Consider the following 17,600-nt stretch of genomic DNA (forward strand, 5'->3'; position numbering starts at 1 on the left):
TGCCTGTCTCCGCCCTAGCTCTGTATCACTGTCTGCTACTTGTGAAGGTGGAACCCAGAATACAATCTACATTGCACATAGGTTAACTTTTACAACACATTGTGTGTGTGTGGGTGGAGGCAGGGATGGTCTCAAAAGGCTTCAGCAGCATTTCTGCATTTTCTTAACTCCTTCCTCAACCACCCTCCCTAGTTTCCTCTAGATTCCCCAAACAGCATTGGTAATGCTCATGAATACTGGGAGTTGCAGTTCCAAACATCTGCAGAACTGCAGGTGGTGGGAGAGTGTTCTATCCTGTCACACTTTCTTGGTCATGATGAACTTCTGGATCATCTAGGAATGCCACCCTGGATAATTTCCTACAGCAGACAACATGGAAGTGGCTCAGAGGGGGTGGTTGGTTTCTTCCCAGCCCTACTTGCACAAATATTCCAAATGAGCCAGTGCAGCTCAGTAGCTTGCATAAAAAAGCTTCGAGGCATCTCCTCTTGTGACCATATAATCTCTTTTACAGAGGATACTCCTCTTTTGGAAAGGCTGCTAAAGGATCATCCTGTGTCCAATTCTAGTTTAAAGAAAATGAACTGTGACAACTGTTGCCCATCATCAAGCTGGTACCTGGTCACCAGGTTAAACTGGCAGGTGGGTCACAGTCTCCTGCACTAGAATAAGACTTACTCAATTTCAATTTAAGTATAATCATTGCTTCTACATTTCTACATATATATTGTAGTCTACATATATATTAACATATTACAGCTCTTCATGTATATATATGTAATATGTATGTAGTCTTTATGTATATATAAGTAGTCTACATATATATTACCATATTATATATCCTTGCAAATCATCATTCTGTTGTGTCAGGATGTATTTCCTCTTTTTGGACACCCTGGATGTGCATGCTGAGAAAGTCAGTGTGGCTACCCTACCATGGATAAGTGGGGAATGTAGGAAGTTGCCTTAAGCCAAGCCAGAGCATTGCTCATCTACTTTTCTGACCAGCAGCTCTCAGGCAAAGACCTCCGGCAAAGGTCTGTCCTGCTACCAAATTCCTTAAATGGACACCCCAAGAACTGAACCTGAGCCCTTTTGCATACCGAGCACGTATTCTTCCAGAGACTGTGACTTTTCCTGGGCTTCTCCCTTTCTGCTTTGGTCTTGTCAGCAAAGAAAGGAGAGTGCCTCCTCTTCCTCCACTTCCCCATGATGAAAGAAAAGCATATAATCTAACTAAGGGCATGACTCAAGGCTTTCGGTAAAGGTTGTCAAATTGCAGCTTTGCAATCACAGATATACAGAATCCACCCACCCTTCCGTGGATTTTATTTATTTATTTTATTTATTAAAACATTTTTATGCCGCCCCATTCGCCAAAGCCTCGGGGCGGCTCACATCATCAAGTTAAAATAATTATAATATAAATTAAAAATATAAATATTAAATTAAAATACAACAATACAGTATAAAATAAGCCGCCCTGGCCAAATAAAACCAATAATGTTAACAGTTAAAATGCCGCTTGAATAAAAAGGTCTTTGCCTGGCGCCGAAAAACAAATAACGACGGCGCCAGGCGGACCTCTCTGGGGAGCGCATTCCATAACTTTGATTTGATTTGATATATTAGATAGAACTAATCATTAGCACCATCATCTTTATGCACTTTTTGAACTATATAAGGAAACATCAATACAGAATGAGAAAGGGAGGGAGATTAAGTGAAAACATTTACCCTAGCAAGCTTACCAATCAATGATTAAAATCCACCCAGTGTGATTTCCTGTCCATAAATCTACAAATTAAAAGTACTGTACATACAAGCTAGGTGGACTGGTCAATAGAACTTTTGTAGACAGTCTTGAGATTTTATTTTTAAAATATAAGATGTATAGAAATTTCAATAAATAAATAAATATTGAACTGAATCCATAGGTCAGAACTGCAGCTCAAACTATCTAATCTCTTGGCCACCTCAGCAACGTACTCACTTTATTTGCTTCCAGAAATGGCGCCAATGTATTTTGTCCCTCATTTTAACATTAGCAAATACATCTGAGAATCAGTTCCAGCAGATCTATAAACTGCCAGAAATCCTCTTAGTAGGTTACACATAAAACAGGTAAGTCATGCTAGTTGATAAAAGCCACGGTCAGGCAACAAAGCAAATATATCCCAAAATTCAAAGTAGCTTGATTAAGGCATGGATTTCTTTTAAAAGGGGGAAGCAAAAGCAAAGGGACATCTTAATATTCAGTCAAAAAATCTGAGGGATCTGAATCTGGAAAGGAGGAAGAGGTGTAGAGTTAAATGGATTAAGGACGACTAGGTGTTTTCATGCTTTTGTAGCCTGGGACTGTTGAAACAAATGCGCACTGACTCTCTTAATCCAGATTACAGCATAAGTACAAGCAGAAAATCGAAGTGCATACCTAGGTGCATGCATATAAACTGTTCTAGAAGGCTTACTGAAACCAGTAAGCCAACCACAACCAAAAATTCTCAAGGTCATGAACCAGTTTTACCTGGAAGAAGCAGATTCCTTCTTCACCTGTGACGATTGCCTAAACCCTGACCATGAAGCAAACCCTGTCCAATGAATTCCACCTCTGACAAGTTTTATTGCAGTACATTCCTGCCTCTCCCTTCGGCAACTTCTAGAGCACTAAAAACAGTACAAGGGGAAATTATCATCATATCGAATCCACTGAAGGAGAACGGGAAAGAATCTTTTCGAAGGTTGCACATGTGTTCCTAACAGTTTTCCCATCTTACACAAGCACAACTTTGCACACCTGCAGGGCATACAGGTGCGCTGCACCTTCACTTCGGGGTGGGGGAACGGCTCTGTTGAGCGCCCAGCGGTCACAGGGCTCTGAAAACACAGCTCGGCCAGCCCCATCTTCCCCATCTTCTTGGGGACGGGGACAAAAGGGAAGATTAAACTGGACTTCCTCCACAATTTTCTCGAAAAAGAAAGTCTTTTGCAGGGATTGCGACTGTGTGCAGCAGCCTTCCTCCACCTGGGTTCCTCCAAACGGGATGGACTACAACTCCCAGCATCCTCTCGATGGGGATGCAGGGCGTTGTTGTCCGTCCGGTCCGGAGGGAAACCAGGGAAAGGCTGGTTTCAAGTGATGCCCCGGATACTCGGGGAGGCTGAATCCCACGGAAGGGTTTCAAAGAGAAATTGGACGAGATCCTGGCTCCCCCTCCCTTCCTCCTGGCTTTAGGCGCGGAAGGAAGCAACAGGTTGGGAAAAGCAGCGCACGGAGGAGCCCGAGCGCGCCCTGTTAAGCGGGGAAGTCGTCCCGTCCCCGCGCCGCTCTCAACTTCGAGCCTTTCCCACCCTCTGCAATACGTGCGGGGGGGGGGGGGGTTGTGGCTGTGTACTCAGTAAGTGGAGATAGAGAACTGTTAACTCTGTAATCGCCGAACCCAGCGAAGAAACCTCACCCACCCCCCGGACGGTCGCCCAACCCACTCATCGCGAGCTCCGCAACGCGGAAAGTCCGCGCAAAGCAAACGCCTCGCCGGGGTTTCTTTGCCAAGGGGAGGGATGCGCGTGGTGTCCCTGGGACGCCGGCCCCCATCCACCAAGAGCCGTCACTGAGGCTCTCTCACCTGGATCCCCGCAGGTAGTTCCTCCTCCCGATCACCCAAACCCCGCCGCGCGGCTCCCGCGCTCCCCCCTTGCTCCTCGCCTCCCGCCCGTGCAGTTCCCCCGCGCTTACCATGGCTGCCGCACAGAGCCGCGTCCCTGCGGGAGGCTCGGACCCCGCCACCCTGCCCTGACCGGGTCTCCCCCCTCCCCCCCACGCAGCTACAGGTAACTCTCGGCGGATGGCCCTGCTTTCCCATAATGCCCGAAACTGAAAGTTATGGCCTCCTCCCCGCCCCCTCCCCTCCCCCTCCCTCCATGCCCGGCCTCTCCGTGTCACTCGGGCAACAGCCCCAGGGGCGCTTTGGAGACGCCGATCTGGGCAGGGAAGCGCGTTCTTTGGGACTGCAGATGTAACCCGAGGGGTGTGCGTGTGTTTTGCTTGCAGAGTCAGTCTGTCTGCTGCTGCCAAGCGTGAGGAGATTGCCCCAGAGGCTCACCTGTAGCTCCGGGAGATGCTGCTGTTGCTGGTCACTGCCTAGCAGCATGAAAGCCCCAGTTTAGTCCAAGGAAAGTGAGGTGTGTGTGTGAAGGGTGGTGGGAAGAGGAAGCAATAAAGTGTCATGGGAGTTCGTAAGTAATGTGTGATGGGGCAAATATATATATATATATATATCTCCTAACTTCAAGTATAGGCTGACGGGATCTGAGCCAGCAGTGACCAACCAAGATCTTGGGGTGGTGGTAGACAGCTCAGTGAACATGTTGGCCCAGTGCGCAGTTGCTGTGAAAAAGATGAATTCCATGTTAGCATAATTATGAAAAGAACTGCAAGATCCTACTGCTAGGATCATACTCCCTCTATACAGCTCTTTGATGTGACTGATGTGACTAGTTCTGGTCACCACACCTGAAGAAGGACATTACAGAGTTGGGAAGGTGCATAGAACGGTAATGAAAAGAATCAAGGAACTGGAGCAAGTTGCGCCCAAAAGACGTGTTACAACAACTGCAGGGTTTAGCTTAGAAAAAAGGCAAGTAAGGAGAGATATGATAGAGGTGTTTAAAATAAAGCATGGTGTAGAGAAAATGGGGAGAGAGATGTCTCCCCCTTTCCATAATACTAGAACCTGGGGTCACCAGGGGTGATTGGTGGGTGATTCAGGATGGATAAAATTTCAAAGTCCTTATGCTAACAGACAAAGCCATAAACAACTTAGGACCAGGATATCTAAAGGAACACCTGTCTCTGTGTATCCTTATCAGACCACTTAGACCTCCAGCAGAGGCCCTCCTTCATGAAGCCCTTCCCAAATGAAGCGAGGTGGGAATTGGCAAGGAAAGGGGCTTTGTTATCACACCTCCTCTTTGGAACTCTCTTCCTAAAAAGGTGTGTCTGGCACCCTTGTTATTCTGTTTTCACCACCAAGTAAAGTCTTTTTTATTTAGTACCTGCTTTTAGACTATGGTCTTATTTGCTTTTTGCTACTGGTTCTATTATTGTTTTTATTGTTCATATTATCCTCCTGTTTCACCCCTTATATTAGTTGATTTTGTGCTGTTATAGATGTTATTGATTTATTTTATTACAGTTGCTGTATTGTCTCTGTTTTTGTGAGCTATCCAGAGAGCCCCTAGGCTATGGGGCAGCCTACAAATACAATAATAAATAAATTAATTTAAGCCTATCAGTGTCTACAAGTCTTCCTGGGTATGTGGTGGTGGCCAAGCCATTCTAGGCATTCTTGGATGAGTCTGATTATCTGGATCCATTTCAGTTGAAGAGAAGACCAAGGGGGACATGATATCCCACTGTAAGTACCTCAAAGGCTGTCACAAAGAGGAAGGTCAAGATCTCTTCTTGCTGGTGCCAGAGTGCAGGACACGGAATAATCAATTTAAGTTGCAACAACCCAGTTTCAGGCTGGACATCAGGAAAAGCTCCCTCACTGTCAGCAATACAGCAGTGGAACCAGCTGCCTAGAGAGGTGGTGGGCTCTCCCACACTAGAGGCATTCAGGGCAAAACTGGACAGTCATCTGAGTGGGATGGTGTAACTTGGTGTCTTGCAACAGCAGGGGGTTGGACACAGTGGCCTTCATGGCCCCTTACAACTCTACTATTCTATGATTCAGTTGGGGTTCAGGCATGGTTTTGACACAAAAGGCAGCTTTGGTTGCCCTGTATGATGACCTATGCTGGGGTGGAAGTGCAGGGAATGTGACCCTGCTGGTACTTCTGGACTTGTCAGTGGCTTTTGATAACACTGACCATGGTGTTCTTCTAAGGTGACTGTCTGAGTTGGGAGTAGAGAGTACTGCACTGCAGTTGTTCTGCTCCTACCTGGCTGGCTGGTTCAAGGTGGTGCTTGGGAGATATTGCTCTGTCCCTATCTGGACAAGGTTCAGTAATCTATGTTCCGGTAATCTTTAAACTAGATTACTGTAATGCACTCTATGTGGCTCTGCTCTGGAAGACTGTTCAGAAGCAGTGCCAAATGCATCAGCCAGATTAATATCCCAGACCAGGCAGCCTGAGTATATAACTCCAGTTCTGGTCCACTTGCATTAGGTTGCTTATGTCCCCCAGAGCCTAGTTCAAGGCTCTAATGTTAACCTACATGGCCTGGGACCACAATACCTGATAGGCTACAATCTACTCAGACACTGCGATCAAGATTTGGGGACTGCTTCCAACCACCATTATCAAGGGAGTCTTGGCTGGTGGCAATAAGCTCCCCACTGAGGCCTTCCTGGGGCCAACTTTAATATCTTTCCAGCACCAGGAAAAATTTTCCTCTACTACAGGGCATTTGATGGCTCTTATATGGGGGTTTGTTAGCTACTTAATGATTTAACTTGTATTATTTATGTATTTATTATATAAAGGAATTTTGGGATATTTATCTGAAGGAATGCCTCATCCCATGTGTATATACCCAGTCCATAAGGTCACCTTCAGGGGTCCTTCAGGAGCCGCTCCAAAGAAAGTAAGGAGGGTGGCTACCAGGAGGAGGAATTTTTGCTTGTGGCATGGCAGTTATGGGATGAACTTTGCAAAGAGGTGTGCCTGGTTCCTACTCTGTATTCTTTTCAGCACCAGGTGAAAACCTTTTTATTTTTCCAGTATTTTAACAGTTAACTTTTAAATATTAGTTTTAATATTGCATTTTATCCTGTAGCACTGCTATAACCTGTGCTGATTCAGTTGCAATTGTAGATTTATTGTCTTATGTTATTTCCCCCCTCTTTCTTATTTGTGTGTTTTTAACTTTTGCTAACTGCCCAGAGAGCCTTGGCTATTTTGCAGTATTTAAACTGACTGACTGACTGACTGACTGACTGACTGACTGACTGACTGGGGTTCCTTGCAGGCTAAAAAATGGAACATAAATCTAATAAATCAATAACTATTTGAGCATTTTATTAATATTTATAAGTTGCTTTGCATGTATTATGAGGGAAAATGGGATGATGATAATTTGCACATCCTTTTCTGCATGCCCTGTAATGTGCAAAATCACTCCAGGCTATGTGGATGAATTCTCTTGTTTCCGTTTGTGACTTAACATTGAGCAACTAGACAGATGTGGTTATAACCCACCTAACATCATTGGAAACACTGTGCTTTGCTCCACATGCACACTTTGGGAGACGGGGCACAGTAAATAGGAACAGATGTGCCAATGTTGCTGTTACAGAATGTTGAAGGTGTTAAAATGTGGAGAGATGGTGTGGCTGTGCAAAGTTTAAAATGTGCTCACTAATGATAGCACTACTGGGGGAAAGCATCTGCAACCACATTTGAATCCTTGCTCAAACTCTCAACATCATAAGGTTTTCAAAGTTCTGTTTGAAGTTTGTCAGAATGATTTCTCAAGAATTCTCCTAATTTTGAGTATGATGTTGAAAAGTGTAGGTTAGAATGGGTCATGGTGACTAGGCAATCAGGCCTGGCAGATTCTTTACAGCTCTGGGGATTAGCTGGGAGTAGCTGCCTTCAGAGACAGCTTCCCTTTCTCTCTGCCCCTCCCTAAGCAAAATGTTAATTCAAAGGCTTGTGCAAACAAGGGAAAGTACAGTACTACATGCTTCTGTGTGGCTAGCAAGACAAGAGCTCTGGGTTCCCAAAACAGCTGGGAGTAAGAATCTGTGTTAGGTGTTACAAAGCTGTGGATATGTGCAAAAAACCCTGTATGATAAAAATGTTAGAAGTCTTCTTTTAAGGAAACAGAAACCTGTAAGTGCTGGAATTCCAGAAATGCCAACTGCTTTGAAGTGGGATACACAAATACAACACTGGCAAAGTTGGCAGTTCCATTTTCTAATAAATGGGGAGTTTTCTGCTACTCGACACAAGTATGGCTGCCAGGTAAATGTCAATATTGGATCTAACTTAGTATTCTACAGATTCATTACTAGTGCATCTGGGGAGTTTCTGAGTTACCTGAGGAATCCATGTAATTTAGAACTGGGCGGTGGAGTCAGTATAGCCCATCTGACCAGTGAAAAATAGGAAAACATTTTGCTTGGGCTTACTGCCCAGATGACAAACAGATCAAGTGGAAGACTTGGATTCCACCCAATGTTTGTTCTTTTAAATTTTTTGCTACTGAATGACCACACATCCAGATTTTCTAGTGGAACTGGTTTGTGCATCTCCTTCCATTATAATTTTCTTATTTATCATTGTAGTGTTGGACCAAATGCAATGTTAGTCCTAGACCTTCAGCCATTGAGTGATATAGATATGTAATAAATAAATAAATATTTAAAACATTACAATGAAATGAATGGGGCTTACTTTAGGGTGCACTTCTAAGCAAGTTTAGATTAAAAACAAAAAAGACCTACACGTCCCAGTAGTGCTAAGCAAGACTAACATTGAATTGAACCCTTTGACCACTGCATTCACATTTCTGTTGCTTCATCATACCTTTCCTCCCATTTACCAAACACTATGAGCCATATAACGTAATTCAGAACATTATTGTACAGAAACAGGACAGGACAGGACAGACCCACCACCGCTGCCACCCAGGGACTGACCGGCCGCTGCAGACGCCGCCGCGCCCGCCGCCGCTGCCGCTGTTCCTTCAGATGGCAGCCACCATGGGACCGGGGATGCTGCTGACCTGTGGCTGCTCCACCTGTGCGGACGAGTTTTCCGCTGTCCCCGCCCTTGCTCCTCCCCAACCCCTGGCATGGGTGGCAGCTGCGCCAGATTGGGGAAGGGCCGCGGGCTTAACTTGCCAGCTGTGACCAGGCCGGGACAGGACAGGCCCACCACCGCCGCCCGGGGACTGACCGGCCACCGCAGACGCTGCCACGGGACCAGGGACGCTGCTGGCCTGTGGCTCTTCCACCTGTGCCGGCGAGTTCTCCGAGCCTCCGTTTCCCTCATGGGGCTTCCTGTTCCCTCGAGATCAGGTCTAGAGTGCTTATACCTGGCACTGGGCGATCAAGGCAGATTGGGGATTCTGCTGGTGTACCATGCACCCTTCTGCCCATCAGACTCCCTGCCTGAGCTGATGAAGATCGTCTCAGGCCTGGTGCTGAAGACCCCCAGGATGTTGGTCCTGGGGGACTTCAATCTCCATGCAGAGACTGTTCTGACTTGGGCGGCTCAGGACTTCATGGCCTCCATGACGGCCATGGGGCTGTCTCAACATGTCGTAGGCCCAACCCATGAATGTGATCACACACTGGACCTGGTTTTCTCAATGGGGCAGGAAGAGGGTGATTTGAGGGTGAGGAATTTGCATCTGACTCCCTTGTCATGGTCAGATCACTTCTTTGTGAGGTTTGAGCTCGGAGCTGGCCTTTCCCTCTGTAAGGGTGCGGACCCTATTGTGATGGTCCTCCCTCAGAGCCGGATGGTTCTAAATGGATTCCTGAGGGCTCTGGGGGATTTTCTGGTTGATAAAGCTGGCGCTCCTGTTGATGCTCTGGTTGAACTGTGGAATGGGGAAACGACCAGAGCAATTGACATGATTGCCCCTAAGCGTCCTGTCCTGCCAAGCACAGCCCATCCATCTTCATGGCATACATCTGAATTACAGGCGATGAAGCGGGTTGGGAGACGACTAGAGCGTAGGTGGAGGAAATCATGGGATGAATCTGACCGAACACGCCAATGCGCTCACTGTTGAGCCTATGCTGTGGTAGTGAGGGCGGTGAAGAAGAATTCTTCTCCACTTCCATTGCCTCCTCCCAGTGCTGTCCAGCGGAGCTTTTTCGAGTGGTACATGGGCTGATACACCCTGGCCCTAAGAAAGATCCTGTACCATCATTGATGGTCCGCTGTGATGACTTTGCCCAGCACTTCAAGGAGAAAATCACTCAGATTATTATTACTATTATTATTATTATTATTTCTATGCTGCCCCTTGCCGAAGCCTCGGGGCGGCTTACAACACACATCACGTGCTGGACTCCACAATTGATTTCAATCCCTTAGGGGAGACACCAATGACCCCATCTGGTCAGGTACTAATGGATGAATTTGGCCAGGGCAACTTATTTTATATTGTTATTTATTTTATATTGTTATTTTTATATTGTTATTTTTGTGTTTCACTTTATGTTGTGAGCTGCCCCGAGGCTTCGGCGAATGGGGCAGCATAGAAATGTTTTAATAAATAAATAAATAAATTTCAGTTAATGCGGCCCGATGATGTGGACAAGGTATTTGGACAAGTATGTCCTACCACCTGCTTACTCGACCCTTGCCCTTCGTGGCTGCTGACCAAAGCCAAACATGGGATTGGTTCCTGGATCCTGGAGCTTATTAACGCCTGAGGGACGGCTGGGTGCCTACTCCTTTAAAGGAGGCGGTAATCAGGCCTGTCCTAAAGAAGGTGTCTCTAGATCCAGAGATGGCCGCCAATGATAGACCAGTGGCCAGCATCCATTTTTGGTCAAGATGTTGGAACAGGTGGTGGCGGGACAACTCCAGGTACTCTTGGATGAAACTGATTATCTGGACCCATTTCAGTGCGGCTTCAGACCCGGGTACGGTACTGAATCTGCCTTGGTCGCCCTGTACGATGACCTGTGCAGGGAGAAGGACAGGGGGAGTGCGTCCCTGTTGGTTCTCCTGGACCTCTCAAAGGCTTTTGATACCATTGACCATGGTATCCTCCTGGATAGGCTGGCGGGATTGGGAGTAGGAGGTGGTGCTGGGGAACTTTGGCTCTGCACCATGGCAACTTTGCCATGGAGTACTGCAGGGTTCCATTCTGTCCCCCTTGCTATTTAACATCTACATGAAACCTCTGGGAGAGGTCATCAGGAGATTTGGGCTGTAGAGTCATCAGTATGCTGATGACACCCAGCTCTCTCTTTTTCAACCAATCAAGGTGAGGCAGTGGCTGTACTGAACCGGTGCCTGGCCAAGGTAAGGTGCTGGATGAGGGCCAATAAACTGAAGCTCAATCCAGACAAGATGGAGGCCCTGTTGGTGGGTGATTCAAGCTCCTGGGTAGGTGACTTGGACCTTGCCCTGGATGGGGTTGCACTTCCTCTAAAGGACAGGGTCCGCAGCTTGGGAGTGCTCCTCGACCCGGAGCTGTCCTTGGAAGCCCAAGTGACAGTGGTGGCGAGGAGCGCTTTCCTTCAGCTTTGGCTAATCTATCAGCTGCATCCCTACGTGGAGGATTGCCTAGCAGCAGTAACACACACATTGGTTACTTCCTGGTTGGATTTCTGTAACGCACTTTACGTGGGGCTGCACTTGAAGACAGTCTGGATACTTCAGATGGTTCAAAATAGAGCTGCCAGGATGCTGACAGGGACTGGGCATTATTCTCATATAACCCCAGTCCTCTATCAGCTCCATGGGCTTCCCATTGAAGTCCGAGCTCAATTCAAGGTGTTGGTTATTACCTATAAAGCCCTAAATGGCTTGGGACCAGGATACCTAAAGGAACACCTTTTTCCCTATTTGCCCTCCCGCACCCTGAGATCAGCAAGAGAAGCCCTCCTCTGGGAACCCTCTGTGAAAGATGTTAGGAGACAGAGTGCCCGGAGGAGGGCCTTCTCTGCAGTGGCGTTCCGACTATGGAATGCGCTCCCCAGAGAGGTCTGCCTGGTGCTGTCATTATATGTTTTTCGGCGCCAGGTTAAGACCTTTTTATTTAATCAATATTTTAATATGTTTTAATATTGGATTTTATTATTGTATTTTATTAACTTGCAGCCAGAGTGGGTCATCAATTTATTTATGCTGTAAGTCATCCAGAGACATAAGTAATTGGACGGCACACAAAATTTATAAATAAATAAATAAATAAATAAATAAAATAAACACATCTTGGGCATAGTCCTATGGTTGCTACATGCTGTCTAAATAGCCTCAGGATTGGCCAGCGTCCCTGCTCCAACCCTGGAAATGCGTTATGAGATCAGAATTGGGCTTCTGCAAAGCACCTTCCTTCCACTGTAGGCAGTGCAGTTCTTTTCCTACCAGCTGTGGCTGCGCAGTCACAAGTACGATCTTGGATCCTGCATGTGGAAACACAGCATTCTGGGGAGGAAAGGAGTGAGGTTCTGTCAGGATACCAGGCATCCTGGTGGTACCTCAGCTCTTCCCCCGTGTTTTTTGTAGAGTGGGAGCACAGAAGCAATCCCTGCCTCCAAGCTATTCACTCCCTCAACTGGATGCCCAAAATTCTCTAAGCTTGAAGGGCTACAGGCAGTCATATTGGAGGGTAGACTTACATATTCATTATCGGGACACAAGCTACAACGTGCCCTTTAAGCCACCTTGGTCACATACATAAACCACAACTCCTATACTGTGCACTGGGACTCTACAGAAACATGGGAGGGATAAACTAAAGCAAAAAACAAACTTGCAAAGCAGGATTTTCTCTTCTTAGTTGCTTATACTCATCACACTGGTATAACAGCAGTGTATATATACATACAAAAAGGTCAAGGTTTGGGTAGTGTGGGCAAAAGTCCTTGTCATCTCATATTTTGCCTTTTTTAATGATCAGAGCCTGCTGTTTCATAATGCTTTTCAACATTTGTTTTCAACCTCGATCCCTGTACAAAACCTTTTGAATATTAGAGATTTTGTTATACTTATTTAAAAGATACTGATGGACAGTCCTTTCGCAGTAGTCATAAGCTCCCAAATGCAGAGGCTGCAAGGTATCTTACACAGAGTGGGTGGACCAGCAGACATGATCTTTGCCTTGCTCATTCTTTTGCTGGAGCATCTCAGAGTGGGAGGGAAGGAAGCTGGAATGGCCAGGGTAATACGAGTTCTCCTGGGGCCCTGCCTCTGTTTCCCTTCTCCCAGGTCACTTTCAAAGGGAACAGTCAGCATGGTTATTTGCTGGGAGAGAGGGATCATGCCAGAGCCCCAATTCCCAGTTCCAAGGTTGGAGTGACATCTCTGACTTTGGATATGAGAATCAGAAGGGACCATAAGTGTGCTTCCAATGTGTATTTAAGCAATATTTGGCATTTTGAAAAAGGCCCAGGGTGTATTGCAAATTAGTGGCTGTGGGGAGCTGAGGGAGGCTGATCACAGAAATGTTGATAGTGGCCCATTCTTGTTCATTGCATGCAGAATGTGTACTTTCAGCATGTGCATCTTCCTCTTGTTCTTTCTTTCATTCTTCCCTCATACACTCTCTGTTTCGTAGTGTGGAGGGTTTTTGTGATCCAGGTTATTTTTCTTTCGTCCATATGTCTGTCCATCTGTCCTTCCTTCCTTCTTCTTTTTAAACAAGATATGGTAAAGAATGGATCCTAGAAAACAGAAGTACTGATGTTTTAAACTCTAGAGTATACTTATTATGTGGCATGTGGGAAGGAGGAAACCAATTGCTTGGAAGCAGAAGATGCACTGATACATGTGATTTGCATCATGGGCCTGTGCCCTAGATCCTTTAAGTGCCTGGAAAGGTGTCACCCCTCCATGTCTGGTCAGCCTATTGGACTTGTTGCCATTCCTTTGTTCTGCTCCTGGGCCTGCTAATTGAGGTCTTCTGCCCTACTTAAGCCAAGCTTTCTCCTCATCTGTTATACTTGAATAGGTGACCAGGATCAGGAGTGCCAGGAAAGTTGCTTTAGATGAGGGAATGGTAGTCCTTACAGCCTTTCAAACTCCTGTGTGAAAAATTTCATCATACAAAATTCCCCCACCTGCATCTAGGCTACTATTAAAAGGTACAGAATATTTCTCATCTAGTCTATCTCATCTGGTCTATCTGTAAAATTACTTCTGATCAAATGTGGGTTATCCTGTTGTAAATACTCAGAGATAGAAAAGGGGAAAAAGCGGCATCTCTTGCAACTCCCATTTTATGTTCAAGACTCAATGCTGTATTTTAATACTATGGTATCTTGTGCTAATATACTATTTTGTGTGGATTTTCCACTAGGCATTACTCCTAGTTTACCACCAACTCTGAAACTGGGCTGGGATTGATTACTAATAGACAAAGTTATAGTCAATCCTTCTCCTATCTGGTACCTTCTAGGTGAGCAGGATTTTAAGTCTCATCACCCTCGGCCAGGATAACCAATGGCCACGATGGCTAGGCACGAGGTAGTTCAACCTGGCTGGAAGGAGCCAGCCTTACCACACTTGAGCTTTTCCTGTGCTAAACTCTTCTACAAGGCTTGCATTAGCTGCCCCCTTAAAAGCAATACCTGATGTCTTCAGAAGTTAAGGAAAGCCTTCTCCAAATTCAATACAAAAGCAATTGGAACATTTCTCCTTCCTTCAGCCCTATGTCTCATACTATTTTCAGTGAACAGATGGTGTTGGAGGAATTTTCCTTAGCCTTGAACCAAATGAGCTTCACTCCAAATTCAATTTCCGGCCTAATGCTTCATTAGTGTGATGCACTTGTAATTTCCACTATCTCCGCTATCATCCTTGTTCTTTAAAGTACAAACTAAAATATCCCTACTTCATTCATCTGGCATGCACATTCATTCATCTTCTAACTAGTGCTTGCAAGTCATCTGAAGGAATTCCATGGAGATAGGCAGCTATAAACAGCATAAGGGTGCAGTATTATTTCATACCATTGCTTGTTACTTCCATTCCTCTCTTGTAGATAACGTTCTTTTTTATTCATCTAGTGCTTAACCTCTTGATGGCACCTGTCTGTCAGGGTTGAAAGATGTGAGGGCTTCTCCTATACCAGGGGTCCTCAAACTTTTTCTAAAGGGGGCCAGTTGACAGGTGCCAGCAGAGGGCGCGGGCCGCCAAGGTGGTGCCGGCGGGGGGGGGGGGGGGGGGGGGGGGGGGGGGGGGGGGCGCCGGGGGGGGGGGGGGGGGGGCGCGGGGGGGGGGGGGGGGGGGTGCACGGAGGGAGGCACCGGCTTGCTCGAAAGGAGATCGCGTCCAAAACGACCTCCTCACAAGCAAGCTGCCGCTGGTCACGTGCACAGCGAAGTGCCGGCTTGCTTGCGAGATCATTTGCTCCAATCAAGTCCAAAACGATCTCCCCACTGGGTGGCAAGCTGCCACCGGGTGGCGAGGCACAGGCTTGTTCATGAGGAGATTGTTTTCTCCGAGCTAGACAAAAGCGACCTCCTCACGAGCAAGCTGCACGCCTGCGCAGGCACCCGGCAAATGCAAAACCTGTGGAGCGGGCCAGTTAAATGGGCATGGCAGGCCGGATCCGGCCCGCGGGCCTTAGTTTGAGGACCCATGTCCTACATTGAGAAAAAAGAACTGCAGCAAGTGGTGTTTCCTCCATCCCTGTAGGCTAACTTTATTGTGCCAAATTTCCACCTATCAGGATAGAATAGTCACAATGGCAGTATATTATGGACTCCCATGATTTTGAGTAGACTATGCAAACAAGTTCCTGGTAATTAGTCATAAAGCAGTCATAAAGATCAGGACCAGGGCTTTTTTTGTCATAGAACGCACCGGAACAGCGTTCAGGCACCTTTTTTTGACAGATTTTTCCAAGTGATTGTGAATTGCCCTGTTGGGCGTAGCAGATCTGTGGCAAAAATCATTAACATAGTGCCTGCGGGCTGCTTGTGTGTCGGCGCTGATTGTCAGTGCTGATTGTGAGGGCGCTGCTCGGCTTGGGACACTGCTCGGCTTGGGAACGGTCGTGTGGTCGCACACTGAATGCTTACTGCTGGCGGCGGCCACTGTGTAAAAGTGTGACCCCAAGACGTGAGTTCTGGCACTTTTTTTTTACAAAAAAAGCACTGATCAGGACTGATTTGCATACAATCATATTTCATCACTCGGACTTATCACAGAATCATAGAACAGTAGAGCTGGAAATGGCCATGAAGGCCATTGGGTCCAACCCCCTGCTGTTGCAGGACACCATCACACTCTGTCCAGTTTCACCTTGAATGTCTCCAGTGTGGGAGAGCCAACCTCTCTAGGCAACTGCTTCCACTGTCATAGTGCTCTGACAGTGAGGAAACTTTTCCAGATATCTAGAGTCTGAACCCGGGTTGTTGCAACTTAAACTGATTATTCTGTGTCCTACACTCTTGGTATCAGTGAGAGGAGATCTTGACCTTCCCCTTTGTAGCAATCTTTGAGGTACTTATAGAGGGATATCATGTTTCCGCTCAGTCTTCTCTTCTCAAGGCTGAACATGCCCAGTTCTCTCAGTCTCTCCTCATAGGACAATGTTTCCAAACCCTGGATCATTTTTGTTGCCCTCTGGACCCTTCCTAATTTTTTTCCATCTTGCTTAAATCTCTGTCCCCAGAACTGGACACACTATTCCATATGGCACTGCTGAAAAACAAGTGTCACCCAATAATGAAAGCCTTGCATGTGCTGACTGATAAAATGATCCTGTAAATGGCTACTTAGCAGTGCTGCCTTTACATGATGAATGCCTGCATATGAATTCACCCAAACAGGTATTTTGAAGTTCTGAATTGCATAGGTAAATGAACTGACGGATAGCTTCAAAATAACTTTTTTTAAATGGGGACAGAAGAAGACAGCTTTTAGCTGTAGGGTGACTAATGCATTTTAGAAATATTAGAATGCTAAAATGCAAGCTAAGCATAATAAACCTGGCACAACACTGCCCCAATTAACTTATAAAAACTCATTATTTTTATATGAAACCAAGAGTTGAGACAATCCTTAATGTAAAAAAATCATACTGTGCATTTCAAAACTATAAGTAAATGAACTCTCCTCCAACATGAGAGACAGAAAGTTACAGGTGCAATAGAAAGCTGGAAATGCAAAACATGAAACTCACGTAAGTTATGCAGCATTCTTCTGAGAAACAAGAAATTCTAGTCCCTGCAAACTACCAGAACAGGTAAGGTTAAAAGTGGATTCACCATCCATCCCTCACCTTTTCAGAAGTGCAGGCCAATATGAAAGAGAATTCCTCTCTTGGCAAGAACAAGCTGCCATCATACCAAAATTTTGGAAGCTTCCTTTTCCTTTGTACTTTCTCTATTCAACTCTCATTCCATTGTTTAAAGTGTTCCAAAGAATGTTGAGCATAATTCATTCTTACAGCGCAGTCCAGAGCATCGGTGTGGTGCGGTGTGGGCCAATTACTCACTCTCAGCCCAATGTAACTCACAGGGTTGCTGCAATGATAACATTGAACTACCTAGACTGCTGTGGGTTCTTCACAGGAAGAAAAATGGTGTGATAGAAATACAGTGCAAGAATAATCATCCAATGGATACTTACTTTGAAGTAAGTCCCACCAAGTTCAGTATGAGCTGGAGATGGTGGAGGACCTGCCACTTTATTGCCCCCAGTTCCACATCCGTGCAGGCTCATGTTGGCCAGGGCAGATGTGATGCATGCATGCACGCACGTGTGTGTGGAGGGGCGGCTGCCGACAATGTTGCCTAAGGAAGAAAAGGCACTTATTGGTTCTAGACTGGGAGAGAAAACTAGTTTGGCAGCTCCACGATGACCCTGGGGGTGGGGAGGGTGAATCTGGGCCTCTTCTGGCAAACAAAAGAGGGTTTGATCCAGCGGATCCACAGTCGGCTTCATTC

General features: G+C 46.2%; 1 protein-coding gene across 2 annotated transcripts in view; it reads right to left on the minus strand.

Moving 5' to 3' along the window:
• Positions 1 to 17,600, minus strand: part of LOC123024672 (WD repeat and FYVE domain-containing protein 1) — a 65,961-nt gene that overhangs the window by 15,628 nt on the left and 32,733 nt on the right. Inside the window, exon 1 of one of the 2 annotated variants that reach the window (XM_044432690.1) lies at positions 3,737 to 3,804. The exons of the other annotated variant lie outside the window; for it this stretch is intronic. Coding sequence (XP_044288625.1) covers positions 3,737 to 3,739 — 3 coding nt within the window. The 5' untranslated portion in view covers positions 3,740 to 3,804. Of the gene's footprint in view, positions 1 to 3,736; positions 3,805 to 17,600 lie in introns of those variants that run through there. 2 annotated transcript variants of the gene reach the window in all.

Source organism: Varanus komodoensis, unplaced genomic scaffold, assembly GCF_004798865.1.
Source record: "Varanus komodoensis strain SLA01 unplaced genomic scaffold, ASM479886v1 scaffold25, whole genome shotgun sequence".
NCBI classification, from domain to species: domain Eukaryota; kingdom Metazoa; phylum Chordata; class Lepidosauria; order Squamata; family Varanidae; genus Varanus; species Varanus komodoensis.